Source organism: Haliaeetus leucocephalus, unplaced genomic scaffold (assembly GCF_000737465.1).
Source record: "Haliaeetus leucocephalus isolate CR32 unplaced genomic scaffold, Haliaeetus_leucocephalus-4.0 Scaffold228, whole genome shotgun sequence".
Lineage (NCBI taxonomy): Eukaryota > Metazoa > Chordata > Aves > Accipitriformes > Accipitridae > Haliaeetus > Haliaeetus leucocephalus.
In genome coordinates, this window is record NW_010972664.1 from 16803611 (window position 1) to 16820755 (window position 17145).

Consider the following 17145-nt stretch of genomic DNA (forward strand, 5'->3'; position numbering starts at 1 on the left):
TTTGATTTTAGTACTAATTGCAGTGTGAACTCCAGAACAGAGAAGTTCTATTGCCATATTCAGATAGCTACAGTATGGAGAACAGTTTAGTGTTGCCAATCCATCCCACTCTGTCAAAATCCTTCTTGCCACCCTCATAAAAGGCTGACATTAGACTCAATTCTACATTTATGAAAATGTAAAATGAAACCAATGAACTAACATAATTATGAACTTTTTCTTAATTAATCTAAAGTGATACAACTGATTTATACTTGAGAAGATTATTTCCAATCTGCTGGCCAGAATGTTGCCAGTGTCTTACAATCCATCTTTATTCAGGATCTGTACTTTCTACACACCTTCATAATTTCAGAAGTTTTAGGATTATGATTAGAAACATTCTTATCACCAAAATCTTTCTGTCCAACTCAGAAGAGGTATCTTTCCTTAGAATTAGCATTAGTACATCTTTTTATTCTTTATAGAATGGTCTCAGGAATTCATCAAAGCCTGGGCTCCTGTGGCTTTTTATAGCTGAATTATTTCCAGAATCTCTGCTTAGTTATATTTCCATGCAAATGTTCTTTCTGTTTCTAGAGTCTCTGTAGGATTTCAGCTAAGTCAAAGTACTTACTGTATTTTGCAGTGCTTGTGCTGTCTCCTACTGTATAAATTTGAGGAAATCTTTAAATGCTTCTTTTAAAGTTATTAATGTTCTCATTTTTACCAGCCCATTTTATTAATTAAATATATTCAATAGTGTTTAAAAATTGTATTTCATTACTCATGCGTGACATCTGAGCATCATTTCTGTCTTGTCACATACCTCACCTTATAACTGCTGTTTCTTTAAAGCCTTTAATTTGCATAGCAGTACAGCTGGGAGTCTAGTACAGTCACATGTATAAATACCACCTATATAATCACATCAAGTGATGACACTTTGGAATAGAAATTCCAAGCATGGTAACACCACAGTGTGTACTGTAAGTTTTAATTAGCTAATGACATTCATAAGATAAAAATATTTCGGTGCTTGGAAAAGTGCAGGCTGTGCTTTTTGGGGTTAAGGAGGCAAGGGGCAGGGGAATGTGAGATCTGGCTGGGATCACAGGACATATCCCAAGTGAAACACAGTTCAAGAGGTGGGATGTGTCATAATTTCTTCAAACACACAAGCAGTGTTTGTGCTACTCATCCTGGATAAGGCTTCATATTCCTGTAGAAAGGAAGGCTGACCCACTGGCTAAGGCACTACCCTGAGGCAGGGAATACCTCCTTCCTCTGCACCACATCTCTTACACACCTCCTGACCAACCTCGGGGAGAGGATTTAGCCTCATTCCAGCCACAAAATGGGAGCAGTACCTCTTCCCTACCTTACAAGGTACTGTGAAGATAAATATGTGAATATTTAGGTACTACTGTAATGATGACCAAATAAGCCATTGGCATAAGCTTATCCGGTACTATATTAGCATGGAGAGGAATTCTCCTGCTTGCCTGTAATGGGAAACTCCTAAAATCCTGCCTTAAAAGGAATGGACAACAAACAGCATGAATCCCTAAGGGGGATGAAGGGGAGGTCATACTTTACAGTCCACAGAGGCATTTTACTTCCAAGGGTGGCATTTTGAACATATTCTCAGTACTTTTTTCTCTGTAAACCTGAAAGCATTTTCCTTTATGATGAAATATACAAATATAACGTTTCTACTTTTTGATTAATAGTAGACCATGTTCCTTTTCATTTCCTCATCCCAACCTGAGTAGAAAACACATATCTGTTTAAGTATGTTTAATTACTTTAATTTTACTTAAGAGAAAAAGTATGATGGAAAAAAACCCCAACCCCATGCTTTTCTGCAATTGATATTTTGCTCTCTGCTAAGTATGGGGGCATTTCCACCAGTTTAATTTAAGCCCCTGATTCAGCAAAGAAATTAATCATGTACATAACTCAACACATAACACTTAATTATTCTCAAAAATAAATGAGATACATGTTTAATTACTTTATCAACTCAGTGCTCTAGAAACTTGAAAAGTTTTGCCTTTTCTTTATGATGTGAGATTCTAGAATGCTAACATAGAAACTGTTTGGCAATTTCACCTCCTTTAAGCTTTTTCCATTTGCCAGAGATCAAAGATGTACAGTGTCCAATACTCAGTTATCTGGGTGTCAGCAATGGAGGATAGAATTTACTTCTGTTTGTTTATTTGTTTCTGCCCATGCAGAGTACGCAGATGACAGTCAGGGTTGTTCTCTGCTCTGATATTTCATCATGGTTATATTTATGGTGTTTAGAACAATTCTTTCAAGTATATTGTCCAGAAGTTAGCATAGTCCTTATAGCTATCACTTAGCTTTTTAAGGTAAATCACATAAAAGGATGTGGTGTGGTTCAGGGAGTTTAGCCAAACAAATAAACTAAGCAGCAAGAATTGGCTTGTGCCAGTCAGGGTAAGGAATACTACCTATACCTGTGGTAAATAGAGCACATTGGTCATTGCACACTATATTAGCAAGTTATGTGTTCTGACTTTTTATTAGATTATATAAAAAATAAGCATTTCACTTCATTTTTCCTTATAAAATGAGAATAAGCTGATAAAAATTCCGGGATGGATAAAGAATTGGTTTGTTGAGATTGGCAGCAGTAAGGAACTGGAAAGTTACTTTTCTTTTTTCTTCTTTTTTTTTTTTTTTTTAAGAGGCATGCATAAATAACCTGAATAAAATTACACCATGTCCTTTATATTTAGTGTTTCCTTTTACAGGTATGTCGTGGTTTAACCCCAGCCAGCAACTAAGCACCACGCAGCCGCTCACTCACTCCCCCCCCATCCAGTGGGATGGGGGAGAAAATCAGGAAAAGAAGTAGAACTCCTGGGTTGAGATAAGAATGATTTAATAGAACAGAAAAGAAGAAACTAATAATACTGATAACACTAATAAAATGACAACAGTAGTAATAAAAGGATTGAAATGTACAAATGATGCGCAGGGCAATTGCTCACCACCCACCGACCGACACCCAGCCAGTCCCCGAGTGTCGAATCCCCGCCCCCCACTTCCCAGTTCCTAAACTAGATGGGACGTCCCATGGTATGGAATACACTGTTGGCCAGTCTGGGTCAGGTGCCCTGGCTGGGCATGAGAAGCTGAAAAATCCTTGACTCTAGTCTAAACACTACTGAGCAACAACTGAAAACATCAGTGTTATCAACATTCTTCACATACTGAACTCAAAACATAGCATTGTACCAGCTACTAGGAAGACAGTTAACTACATCCCAGCTGAAACCAGGACAAGGTACCTCTCCAGAAATGGCTAGTCTTGGCTGGCACTAGCAAATCTTTTTATGTATTAGTTAGAATCAGGAAAAATTTCAAGACCGAAATTCAGTAGTCTTAACAGAGCTTAGATTTCATCATAAATTTGAAATTCTGTCCAAGTTCATGGTGTAGAAACATACCAGAGAGAAACACACAGTGATACATAATTCTGTCCTGAAGGCCTGGCAAAATTTCTGTCTGGACCAATAATACCTCCCTATAATCTTCTTGGCACTCGGAAGCCTACTCTTTAATTGCAGTTCAGCATGCTCCTACAAACCTTTTCTAGGGAGGTGGTTTTGTAAGAATTGCTTTGGCTGAAAATCCTGAGAAGCTTATCACAATTATAAGCCACTATTAGCAAGAAATACATCTTGTGATAGTTCCAGTATCACTAAAGAAAAGGCTTGCCATTACTCAGTGTTTGTTTACCTCAAGGCAAGTATCTCACACATTGGCTGGCAAACAAAAACTGTATCACTGAATTTTCATGGACTAAACAAAGTGCAACAACTATACCTATTTGCAAGCAAGTTGCAATCACAACTCAATAGCCTCTGATAGCCTAATCATAAAGAATCAAGTTACTGACATTCGATGGATGATAGGAAATGTGTTTTACGCCTACAGAACAAGTCTAAAGCATTGCAAAAATTAAGAAGGTCGAAAAATTCCTTGGGCATGATGAGGCAAATTACAAATGGAGAAAAAGGAGAACTTGCTTTTATTGGCTTAAGGGAACACCTTTACAGCTAGATATTCAAAGCATTGTCCCGGTTTCTAATTATTTAGCCATGTATTTCTCTGAATAAAGTCCACAGGAATTGTCTGGTTAAGACCACCCATTTAGTTCTTAAATTTTCATCCTTAATCTTTTGTGTTGATTTTCCATAAATTGCCTGTTCACTTTCCATGTTTAAACAATCCTACACAGCATGAAAAAGTGGCATAAAACCAGCCCAGCCCAGCATGGTATGCACTGTGAACAGCTACTGTTGTTATCATACGAGGAAAAGAAAGATTTTGATGGAGAGTGGGTAGGAACAGGACCCCTGCTAGTAGCTGGAAGAACAAACAAGTGGTGTTAAGCAGAGCTAATACTCACCTACCTAATTCACTCTCATGATGAGAAACACAGCTCAACTCCAGTCCTGTAGAGTAATTGTACAGAGTTCACAGCACACATACAGTTATACTGAAGTTATCATAGTCGGGGAAATCCATGTCTCCACATGCATGTTTAGATCCGTCCCCACTTAAGTATTTTGCTGAACTGGGGCCTCACAGGCTAAAGTGTCTGTCAGGTCCGTGTTGAAGCACCCGTTGTGCAGCCAGGAAAGAACTCTCATTGTGCATTTTGGCAGAGGTCCCTGCCTGCCTCCATCAGGTACCAAAAGGAGCACATCCTTTCCCAAGGCTTGAGGGTGCTGATGGGCTCCTGTAAGATGCTTACCATCTTGCTGACTTGAGCTCTCCATGGGATACTAGGTCAAGAAGAGGGAATGAAAAAAGAGAATACTTAAGTCTTAGGAAACAGAATACCTAGTTCACCCAGTAGTGGTGACCCAAATTACAGACAATATTACCTGATCACATCAGATGGAGTGATTAGTATTTCTTCTTAAGTCTAATAGTGAGTGGTAACCTACTGGGAATGTACCCAATGTGACCAATCCTATTTACTGTTCTCTAAACAGGAAGCAAGATAATGCTTCATATCCAGACTAAGTTAGCCACATGCACTGAAATAGTAAAGTACCTGTAAAAGGCAATCAGAATGATTCTTTTCACAGACATACTATACAAGATTTTTTTAGCAGCACAGAAACCTGATAAAGCTAACGGGAGTACTATCTGAATGATTCTGAATTTACTATGCTGGAAAAAGGAAAAAAGGCAAGAGGATGTCATGATATCCCTCCCTTCTGTTTTTATTATCAGTCACTGGTAGAAACTTGGCACACCATTTCTGAAGCAACTGTGACAAACCTTTTTTTTTTTTTTTTTTTTTGTGAAGGAATATAAAAATGCTTTTACCTCAGTGTTGCTTAAAATTTTGGTTATGATTCAAGCATCTCAAATATTGAGAATAATTGCAACATTGTGTGCTGCCAGTATTTGCAGTACAAAACTTTTTGTATTTTTCTTACACTCTATTTGAAAAAAGAACATTTTGCACCTCAATAGATAGTTGTGGTTTTGGATCATAAAGCACTAAGGGTTTTGATCTGTTCTGATTCCTACCCCTTGTGTCTCATTTTTCTCATGGCTTAGAACAAAACATTAATGTGACTCATCTGTCATAAGTAATTTTCATATCCTCTACCCTCTATTTTGGTGTGTGACTAGAGGAAAGATGTAGTTATGTAAAAGTATTTGTGTATTTTGTATGAGGGAGGATGGGAATCATACGTACTTTAAGCAAAAAAAGAACATCAGGAGAAAAGAGTGAATTATAAATGAAAGCAACTTATATATACTGTAATGAAATGTAATAAATACTTTAAAACATGCTATTTCAATTTGCTATTTCTTAGCTTTAAATATCACAGCTGTCATCCCTGGAACACTGGAAAAGGAAATAATTAATGGGAAAAAAAAATAATACAGAGTTTATGGACTGGCTTGTCCAAAGTGTGTCCCAAATTTGATACTGAAACATTTACAAGGACACTAATTATGCCTGGAAAGCTGGTATTTGAAATTGCAAATGTCAGTTCCAGGATGTCAATGTTTTCTGGTACAGTTTAGGAAATCTTACGTAGCATGTTACTTTCAGAAGATCTAATTATGTGTACACATTCCTGTGACTTTTCTCCAGACCAGCCTTCTATTCCACAGTAGTTCTCTCTCACAAAAATTTTAAAAATTCACTAGAAAATAGCACAAACAATGAGTACAGCAGCGATTTTGCTACAGAGGCAACAGTTGCCCAAAGTCCTCTTTTGTCCCTCAAACACCAGATTGAAATATTTTACTAAGTAGATCCAGTTCAATGCAAACCTCATTCCACAAAAGTAATTTGTGTTTGTGCTGAATATTCAATCAGCAGGACTTAAGTATATGCTTAAAATAGAAGTTATATTTATGTGACTGCTTAAATTAACCAGGGGTCATGCTGTTTCTGTGTTAAGAGAGAGAATACAGTGATTTTCTGCTTTTCTGCTTTTGCCTTTCTGCACTTCAATTGCAAATGCAAAATGTTTTTCACACCCAGTTAATACCTGCAGGCAGCAGAGTGGGAGGGAGGGGACAGTGTATGCCACCTTACTATATTTGAAGATTTAGTACTCAGAAAATAAATTCTCCCCTCTCCTGTCAGCTACAGCTTTGCACTATGTAATTCTTAAAAGCAGAGCAATGAAAAGAAACTCTACCAATCAGGAAATCTAATGCTTAAGTTTCCTCTTAGGAATGGTTTCTTACATTCTCCTCTCTCTTTCATATTCCCTCCTTCCCTTGCTTCTCCAGGAAGCCTTCTTGGGACTTATTTTCTCCATAACAAAAAAGACTGCCTTGTGTTGCTTCATGTTCCCCAACATTATGGCTTTAGACTTGGAACTTCTCCAAATAGTCCTAATATATATCTCAGGATCTCCACATGATTCAATAACACAGGGAAGACAGGGATTGTATCAGTAGGAAATCTTTTATGAGATTATTTTTTCAGGTTAAAAAAATAATATTGCACCATTATAGGTTTTCAGTTCTGAAAGCAGTTAAGTGGAAGAATGCACATTAAGTGATCGGTCTCAGGACATGAAGAGCTGGATGATGATGATGATAATAATAATAACAATAATAATAATAGATTAGTTTTAAAGAGAACAACATCTCAAAGTGGCCAGGAGCTCCTCTCAGAAAAATCAGTGAGACCCTGCTGAGTGATTTACTGAAGCCAGAATTTGGCTTTTTATTGGTTACACTGTGTGTAGCAAAATCGAACTCTCAGCACTGGCCAAGGGCATCCTTGGAGCAGGCAAGGCAGGCAGGGGTAGCGGTGGTGGTGTGGGATGGTGAAAGGCACGTGAGGGGGAAAGGTGGGGACTCTGCCAGTGATGTTGTGGGGGCTTTTTGAGGACCGAGGGGACTGTGTGTGGGGAGGCTGTGAGGGGACAGGGCACTTTTTGTGCTCCTACAGTTGTCTCTTCTCCTTGCGACCACTTTTCCTTCCTTCCCGTCCTCCCCAGAGGCAGGACACCGAGAGACCTTCCCTTCACTTCTGCTATCTCCACCATCACCATCTACACATTTTTCTGTACCTTCTTGACTGTCAAGGAGGGGTTGGTCCTGGTTTGGAGGGACAGGAACTAGAGCAGGACCAGGGCAGAAAGCCAGAGAAATCATGGTGCTGTTGGAAGTAGAAAGGGCAGATGTGATTGCTGCTGCTGCTGTACTGGCACCCTCTGGTACACACTGGCACTCCTTTACCCTCTAATCCCACAAAGGCAGTAACAGCAGCATGGATGGTACAAACAGGAGGCAGGAATGAGCTGTTTGGCTGAAACACCTAATCCCTCTCTCCTTAGGCACAGGCAAAGTAGCTTGCCATGCTTTTCAGTCTGGCAGCTCTCCATTTTGCTAACTATTCAAAGCTACTTCTGACTTTGTGACTTTCCTTCATCCACACAAGAAGCTGAACCAAAGCCCCAAACCTAAACACCTGCAAGCTGCACAGAAGTTTGTATCCAGAGCTGAACTGTGGAGCTCAGAGCCATCTCTAAAAGTGCTGAATGGGCGTAGATGTGTTCTGAATTATTGACTCATTTTTTGAAGGAGAAGGCCTGTTTGGCGGGATAAACAATAAAAAGCTACTCTTCATAAAACTAGGAAGCAAATGGCACCAAGATTGTGCATAATGCATTGGCAATTCTGCTCTTCAGGCTTTAGAGTCCTCTCGAAAAGGTGCCAAATGCACATTTCTTTGTACAGCTCAGATGAACTGGATGAAACCAACTGCAAATAATCCACAGTACTTGGGCATTATCTCCTACCAGTTCCCCAGGTGGCAGCGCAGCTGCTAAACTGCATCACAAGGTGAACGGGTCTGCTTGCAAGAGATGTAGGGGGTCAAGAGAAAATCACCACAGATTATCTACCAAAGCAAGGGCAGATCAGGGGCCAGTGCTAGATTCGGTATTGCCAGAGAACTGAGCTGGCAATCATTACAGAGTTTTTTTAGAATAAATTTGACACCAGAGGCCAGAAAGCTTTGTCATCACTAATCTAATCCCTAATCTAAACCAAAGGGCCTGGAAAGCTGCCAGTTACTTTCTGTGAGGGCTCTGGGCTTTGTGAAGAAGGCACCCACCTGGCTGCCATCATGCAGCAGCTCTCAGAGCCCGTGCTGCGGCTGGGTGGGCAGCTGGAGCCACCTGAAATGGAGAAACAGATTCCAGACAGCGACCAGAAGCTGAAGGGCTGGTTGGCAGCAATGTACTCCGGAGGTACCTGGGCTGATGTTTTGAGATCTCCTTTCTGGCAGAAAATGCTCCTCTCTCTACAAGATTCAAGCTTCTTTTGTGAATATGTACTGTTTTGACCAAAATTTAATTAATTCTTTTGTCAGAAGAAAGACCTTCCAATAGCCCAGGTGTGGCATTCAGATGAAACAGGGGGTAGCAGGCACATTTCAAATGGGCTTGAAGAAATCTGAGGTAAAACAGTCAAGCTACCTGCAGGTTTCCCTTGTGAAATCAGTACTCCCTTTTGGCTCTCCTCCCTCTCCAAATGCTTCCTCCCTCTAAGGTTAGCATAGTCTCGTGGCAGCTGGGCCACCCAGGGTCCTGGGGTACACGGCACTGCTGAAGCTCAGCTGTACAGAGGTTAGGAGCTGCTACTCTTGAGTTTTCATTTTGCCTGGGCTGATAAAATGCTTAAAGTAAATGGAGAGATACCTTTGGCTGTGTTTGGCTCTCTGGAGTTAACTCTGAGCCTGGGAAACCAGTGGCTCTGGAGGGTAAAAACACAGGCAAGGAAGATCTTGGGCCAAGTATCTCAATTTTCAACCATAAAGCCAATCAGCATGTGAAGAGCATCACCCTGCTTACCAAAGAGCTGTTTTTCTAGTAACCCATGGGTTCATGCAGGATAGACATTGAGCAGCAAAGGGAGTGTGTTGTCAGCAGCTGAGTGCAGGGGCTATGCAGAGAGGTGCTGGGCCCTCCCTAGGTCTGATCCAGCAAAGCACTCAAGTATGTACTCACGCTCCAGCTGGAGCACAGGTCTCCAGGATTCACCATCCAGGACTTTATCATACTGAACCCTAAATATCCTGATGGCAGCTGAGCCCACCAAATCACAGACTCTTCCCAGTTCATGTCAGTGGGATTTGAGTTAGGCAAAGTACATATGACTTGGTAGCAGCTGCATAAGAGTGATTAGCCTATAAAATAGATAAGCATATTTTATATTTATACAGGACATTAGCATTGCCTGTGGCTCCCCTTGTTAGCATCCTTGCATTACGAGTGCAGTCATGCTTGGGACTTTGTACGGCGGTTCCAAGCACATCATATCAATCCAAGCCTCTTGGAAACTAATGACTTTATGTTGCACATTGCATGAACAGGTTTGTATGTACATTTTCATGGGGGCAACACATGGAGAAAGATACTAAGTAAAAGTTTGTCAGCTGTCCTTCAAACTGATAATTTTATACCTAATAATCTGAAAAAGCTATGCAGTGTCTCTGCAGAAGAGTGGGAGCAAGGCTCAAGGCACTTTTCTTGAAATCCAAACCCATATTTTGATTTACAGCATAATTATTACAGGGTTGCCACAAAAATACCAAACATTAGGATTTTTAGTCCATATTCAAACTGCTACATCAGTTTTCACAAGCACTGAGTAACTAAAAAGGCTACTCAAAGTGCATGAGTTGCCAGGTTTTCATCCTTCTGAACAGTAGACCTTGAATAAGAAGCCTGAATATGGAGTTAAAAGACTATGTTAAGCCACTATGTTTGAAAATCTTGGCCAATATGCCTTAATATTTCTGCAAAAAAGCTAGAGTGCTCATACATTTCTTATAAGCTTTCTTTTCCCCCTAGGGACCAACTTAAAATCAACAAAGTAACAACGGGCCCAACACAATCAGGAAATCTAGGTCTCTTAAAGTGAAAAGCAAACAACCTGTCCTTCTTCTGCCCTTTCCCGAAATCTAAATGTAAGTATATCCAGCTTTGAAATCCTAAATGAGTTACAAATAATGCTAAAAACAAAGTGCAAAGGCTTAAAACTGAAGTTGTCTTAAAGCTATCACCCACAGGATTTGATAAGTTATTAAAGTGTTTGCTATACACCAAAGCTTTTGAATTTTGAGTAGAAAAATATATGGTACATAAATTTTGGTGATCATCCTCAGCAGCATTTTTTTCCCTAGATAATTAATCTACACTTTCAGTCATTCTCCATTGTTTAATAGGAGAGAACATGTAATTTTGGCATTTCATGTTTGTTTAAAGAATCTTGTTTTAAATCTATTTTTATGGTCACAAAAGAATAAGGACACATTTCATTAAAAAGGAAATGTCAAAAAACATTATATCCTGGGAATAGAGTGTACCATGTTATTGATGTGCATTTGATATCCAAAATGCATGTGTACACGTGTCTGCTTCTATATGTATGCACATGTAAAAATAAACAGCAGTAACATTCATTGGGAAATCCATGTTTAATGCAATGTTTAGTTTAGCTCAATAATGGGAAGAATATGTTAAACATCATTCTGAGCTTTAATGGAAAAGTTTCTGACAACTAGACATTAGCTCATAGTATCCAGTCATCTTATGCCTATGCCTTTTGTTTGTTATCAAGTGTGACTTTTGGAAGAAAAAATGCATTATTGCTTAACAAGCTGCATTGCAGTAGTGTCCTGCAATGTCCTGTTTTGGTTTCTAGATAGCTAATTAAGAGAATCCACCTGTTAAGAATTAATCACGTAAATTCCTCAGATTTTCTGAACGTCTTTTAAGGAGGATGAGCACCACATTCGATCATGTTTCTCTCTTGCGGAGAAATCCTACACAATTTGTCTGAAATGAAACCAGTAGAGTCACGTAAACATGACTCTACAAACACACGGCTCTAGAGCATCAGCCCTGGCAGAGACCCTGCTCTGGGAACCCACTGAACTTCTCCAGGCACTGGGGTGGACTGGCCCAGCGCCAGGGTATTAGGATCTCTGGCGGTGTCCGCCGCTGGAGCTGTCCCTGGTAACCGTTTCACCCGGCATCGGCTGCTGTGACCTGCCCTACACCGGGTGCTATAAAAGTCTAACAAGAAAAAAAAAAAAGGAAACAAATGGAAAAAAAAAAAAAAAGAAAAAGAAATCATATAGCCCAAGGCTCCAGCCCACAAAATATTAATAGAGAATAAAACACTTCCCAGCTAGTATTTACATTCTCCCAGAGCATCCATAAGAAAGTTTTAGAGCCCAATCCGCCTAGCAATAAAACATCCATCCAAGTGGACTTTGATAACTTGGCTGCAACGTTTCTATAGCAGTTGATGAAAAGACTGTATAAGAACACTGCTTTTTTATTAGTAATTTCTTCAAACCTTTTGATAAAGATTGATAAAGATCTTCTGGTGTTATATAATAATACAGATCACTTGAAAAAAAGTATCACGTGTTCAGTATTTTAGAGTCCTTTACCTACAGCAGGTGAAACAGTAACATAAGCTATTAAATACATTTACTAGACAGAAAAAGCAATGGTTAAGCTAAGCATGACAAATTAGCACCTGCTACTTCTCATGCGTGCCAAAACTGCTTTGAGAAAAACAAACACTGTCCTCAACAATTCACAGATATCAAGGAACACAGAATTAAGGGGAAAAAAGCCTTTAAAAAGGGTTGAAAGTTCTGGAAAATATTTTTTCCTTTTTTTTTTTTTTTAATCTATTCCAGTGAATAGAGAAGAATCTCAGCAAAACATTCAGATCTGGATAGAAATATCCTTCAAATTAAAAGGAAACAAAGCCCTTTATCTGTAGCAAGAATACAGAAAATTTTTAGACTTGAGCATTGACTGGCAGATAGACTTGAAAGGCATTTGGGTCCAATAGAAGTCCTGAGCTGTTACCAAAATCAACAGTCTAATTGTCTCATCTGAAACTGGGGCTTAGCTTTTGGGCTTCCTGTAACTAAATCTTGCCACAAACAGCTCTGCTAAGTTTTTCCTCTAATAAAATAAAATACAGCAAAATTAAGATAAATACAAGAGACAATGAAGATGAGTACATAGTTTCCAACATAAGGCAGGGAGCAGATGTTAGAGAAAACTCGTGAAGATATCAAAATAGTACTTGTCAGTTCTAAATGGTTGATGTGACAGTTCTTTAAAAATAAACAATCAAACATCTGAAAGTAATTGCTAGACTGAGGGATTTAAGTTTATTTTATTTAAGCAATAAGGTATTTTAAAAATGTACTCAGAATGTCTAGCTTGCTTCAAATTGCTTTGGTTTTCTACACAGTGTCATGGTAGCCACTACCCACCCAAATGTGGTATTTGAATAATATTTTTAAATTGAAAAACAACAACTGAAATGAAGAAAGTGAACCTATTCAGAAAGGTTACCAAAATGCACAGTTTAACTTCAGACACTTTCTAATCTGATCAGGAAGCAGAATGCAAAAAATGTATTGTGCTGAATTCAGAGGCACTGAGTCAGGTGATAAAGTTATACAATTTTATGTGGGTTTACTAAGGTCATATCTCAAAATCAAAAGAAAACCTAAGCAACTGAAAGTAATGTTTCAGTTTATAGAGCTCAATATTCTTTCTGTCTATCCTTTTTCCTGTTGAACTGCCTTTTATGCCTCAGTGTATAAACTTCTTTAACATAGTCGTCTTCTCTGTCCTCAGTTCCCTCCTTATTTTCTCGTGCTTTATGTTCCTTCATTCAATCCCTGCTTATCCTTTAATAAGGATTAGTTCACTGGTCTGTCTTTTCCCTGTCTGACTTGGGGAGTTGGAAGTACTGGATGCTTTTTAGTGGAACTTAAAACTCAAATTACTCATGTGTTTATGGAAATGTTACCTTACATTTCCAGGACCATTGATTTTAAACAGGAGTCAGTTGCTGGACTCCTTTAGTCACTCATGAAAACCTAGCTTCAGATTCCTCTCAGCAGCTCTGGATGGGAGGAAATTAAAGGGGAATTACAAAAGGAAAATCCTTTCCAAACATAGCAGTGTTATTCAATAGCTTAGAAATTTACTTCTCTTTTCCTGTTGGTGAATGTGGTTTCTTTAACTAATCCAAGCATTATTGTGAATAAGCCCAATGGTTGCTTTTGTCTGTGTTTTGAAGAAGAGGGGCTTGTTTAGGGCTTTAGTAGTGATAATTGACACATAAAGCTCTAGTACAGAAGAACACAGAAAAAGAACGAGATGAACTTGCCTCCACAAATCATTAGAACTGGGGATATTCCACGGGTACCTCCTGCTTGCTGTTAGTAACCACGATGACAAGTTTACAATCCCAGGTTGTGCAAAGCAGAGACCTGAAGGACCTGGTGCACATTAAATTCTCTGCTTCTCTAGTTCCTTGCTCCCCATACAACCTCACATGTGCACACATGTACACATTTACTTCTGGTCTTTGGCGACAAGTTCATCCGTAGTACTTTGACTGGTGACACGCAGTGACTGCCCCTTTGCAAAGTGAGGAGAAGCAGCTAACTCAAAATTGCTCAGGCTGAAAAGAAACTTCAAGCCAGTAGGCAGATTTTTATACTGGAAGTTCATGGAAGACTAGAGCCACGTGCCTGTCTGATTTGGGAAACAGTTGTACCAAACAGTAAGTCTTTTTATGGGTTTTGCATTAAGCATAAATCCTCCTGTTTATGTGCTGAAGTGTACGGTTTATTAACAGATAGCTCATTAACAGCAACATACAGAGCATATAGCTGCAGTCATCACTTTGCAAATGTTTTTCACACATTTTCCATAGCTTCCACATTCAGGGAAAAGTAGCACTAAATGAACAGTCTTCTTTCAAAAGCCTCATTGACATAATTTATCAATGTAATGATTCCTTGTGAACTCACTGAGGTTCTTTAGGAAACACTGATGTATTTTATATGTGGGAATCTCTCTGGAAATGTTGCCTTTTAAGACCATTTTCTAGACCCTAAAGAGTTCAGACACAGAATTCTACCACAGAATGAAATTAAATTTGAAATACAGTCAGAAGAATTACCCAGCTAATAATGATAGTTCAGCTAAAATATTTGTTATATAATTCAACCTTCTATTTAGTTTCAAAGGAGTTCAATGTAGTTGTTGGGTTTATTTAAGTAACAGGTTAAGGATATCCTTTTTCAATTGCAAAAGTTATGCAAATATTGTCAAATATTACAGTTCATAGTAGTATTGCATAGGAAAAATTTCACAGAATCACAGAACAGCTGAGGTTGGCAGGCACCTCTGGAGGTTATCTTGTCCAACCCGCCTGTTCAAGCAGTGACACCTAGACGAGTTGCCCAGGACCAAGTCCAAATGGCTTTTGAATTATCTCCAAGGATGTAGACTCCACAACGTCCCTGGGCAACCCATGCCAGTGCTCAGTCACCCTCACTTTTCTACTCACTCTCACAACTTCTACTTTATACATCTGAAATTTCCCCTGTACTTGTTCACTGCAGCAGTCTAGCTCATGATATACAAGGGGTGGATGAATGTTGGAGCACAATGCTGAAATCAAGGATATTTTAGTTGAAAAGCTGATGCAGTAGTTTATTGAGTGCATTTTTGGACCATTTACTCTGTAGTCACCTGTGTATTCATGGTGTAAGTGGAAGATGGTGTAAATGGGGTCAGCTATGTAGCAGCATGACGTCAGTGCACAATGTGGGAATGTGAGCCATGCCAGCTGATGGCAAAGCTAAGTCTTTCTGTAGAATACTTGCTTTGGGTGCAAACAGCATATTTCATGCCACTTTGCTTGCATTACAACTATTTTTAAGCAATCCACAACATGGAGACTTAGTATTTTGAACCTGCAAAAGGTCTGGAATGTGCTCAGGCCCCCCCTCCTATGCAGTGTTTGTGAAGCTGTCCCTCGATACATGACAAACTGGAAAGGCAAAGAAAAGGCAACAGCATGGAGCCTGTGCTGACAGTATAAATAGAAATTTGAGTTTAGCAGACAAAGTTCACGGTTTGCAGTGAAAGGTCGTAAGGATTTCAAGCATTTTTGGTATTTTGTCTCTGATGTCTGCACAGTATCAAGCAAATAAAAAACCCCTGATAGACAGCTTCCAATTCTGTATACTTGGCATCCCTGCTCAGCCTGAAGGGACACGGGAAGCTCTGTGTTTGGCATTCTATGATTATTTGAGGACACGCCATCCTGACAAAGCTTTAACACTTACTCAGCCCCAACTTGCCTGGTATTTTTTCATGTGACATTTGATAAGCTAAAAGGCTTACCGAGCTTCAGTGAAGCCAAGTGGCCTGCAGTTTTCTTGCTGAAAATGCACTAGCAAATTTAGCGTGATGAGGAAGAGTCCTAAAATGTTAACTCTCAACAGGTTATGTTCCTCTTTTCCCAAGCAATGTACAGTCACATTAAAATATCAAATTCTTTTATGAGAAATCTTCTGCAGTCTGTAGTTGAACCAAAGGAGACTAGGAGGAGTCTGATTTTTTTATTATAATTTTTGCCTGCAGTGAGTTCATTCCCTCCTCTGGATATTATTGTATCTCCTTTAGGAAAGGTTTAGCTCTGGCCTGTGAAACACTGACAATGACATTTTTATTTCCTGGACTCAACTATATTTAAACCAAGTGGAGACTGTTTTCCTGGAGGTGTGTAACCTCAGAAATCCAAAGAAGAGTTTTATTATCTATGTACCTAAGAAGTGAGTGCAATCACTGCTTTTTGTGAAATCACTACTGCCTGTATTCAGGCCTGTACTGCTGAAGCAACAAATGAGAAAAAAACCTTCTGTATTAACCTTGTCTTTGGGTGCATCTCTCCTGGGCTCGGAATATTCATAGATATCTTAGGAGTGTGAATGGGATTAAATAGTAAAAATAGGACAGTAAATGAGCCGGGTATTGGCTAATTTTTTTGCAAAGTGCATTCTTTTAATCTTCCAAATGAGCTTTTTCTTTATGTTCCTAGCTTTGCAACCCCTGGTGTAGCTCATCATCATCATACATTAGGAGTTTGTTGTGCATACTATGACTGCCAAACACTCAAGCCCATGTTGTGCCTATGGGTGCTGAGAGGTGCCTGGTTGGGTTTTCCCTGTAACTCCCACTGGCATGCCTGACAATGTCATGAGGGATCTATTTCCAATTTTAGATGCTTGGATACTTTGCACACTTTGTCCTTCAAGCTCAGGCAGAATACCTCTTCCAGCTGCTGTGCAACGTATTCCTTCATACCCTTCTTGAGACAGATATTTTTGTATCTTGAGATACAAAACATATTTTGTTGTTGGGTCCCTTCATCAAATATTCTGAAACCTGATGTCCATTCTACCTGTCTTAAAAGTATAGTAGTTACTTGCACAAATATTCAGTGGTTGTGAAGACCTGAACATAGAAGGTCTCTCCAGACAATCCTCCTTTGACTTCCTTCTCCTTTTAATTTCCTCTCCCCGCTCACTTCTTACCTAGATATGGATGATTTTGCTCTGAGGCTTAGTAGTGCTGAGGGAAGCAGAATAGATGCCTGAATGTACAGGTTACCTCCTCCTACCATGGTCAGGTGTGGAATACAAACACATTCCATATGCCATTAAATCTAGCCAGGAATTAATATGATCCCTAAATGGGAGGTATAACTGTAGACACA

The 17145-nt window shown here is 39.3% G+C and overlaps 2 protein-coding genes across 2 annotated transcripts in view; one reads left to right on the forward strand and one right to left on the reverse strand.

Annotated features, from left to right (window-relative positions):
• COL8A1 (collagen, type VIII, alpha 1) overlaps window positions 1–17145 on the forward strand; it is a 96907-nt gene that overhangs the window by 48257 nt on the left and 31505 nt on the right. Inside the window, exon 3 of the mRNA XM_010567372.1 lies at window positions 10374–10489. The gene's annotated coding sequence lies outside the window, so the exon portion shown is untranslated. The remainder of the gene's footprint in view (window positions 1–10373; window positions 10490–17145) is intronic.
• Window positions 3317–17145, reverse strand: part of ST3GAL6 (ST3 beta-galactoside alpha-2,3-sialyltransferase 6) — a 90284-nt gene continuing 76455 nt past the window's right edge. The window contains exons 11-12 of the mRNA XM_010567362.1: window positions 8633–8696; window positions 3317–4805 (exon numbers count right to left, since the gene is read on the reverse strand). Of these exons, the coding sequence (XP_010565664.1) occupies window positions 8643–8696 (54 nt within the window). The 3' untranslated portion in view covers window positions 3317–4805; window positions 8633–8642. The remainder of the gene's footprint in view (window positions 4806–8632; window positions 8697–17145) is intronic.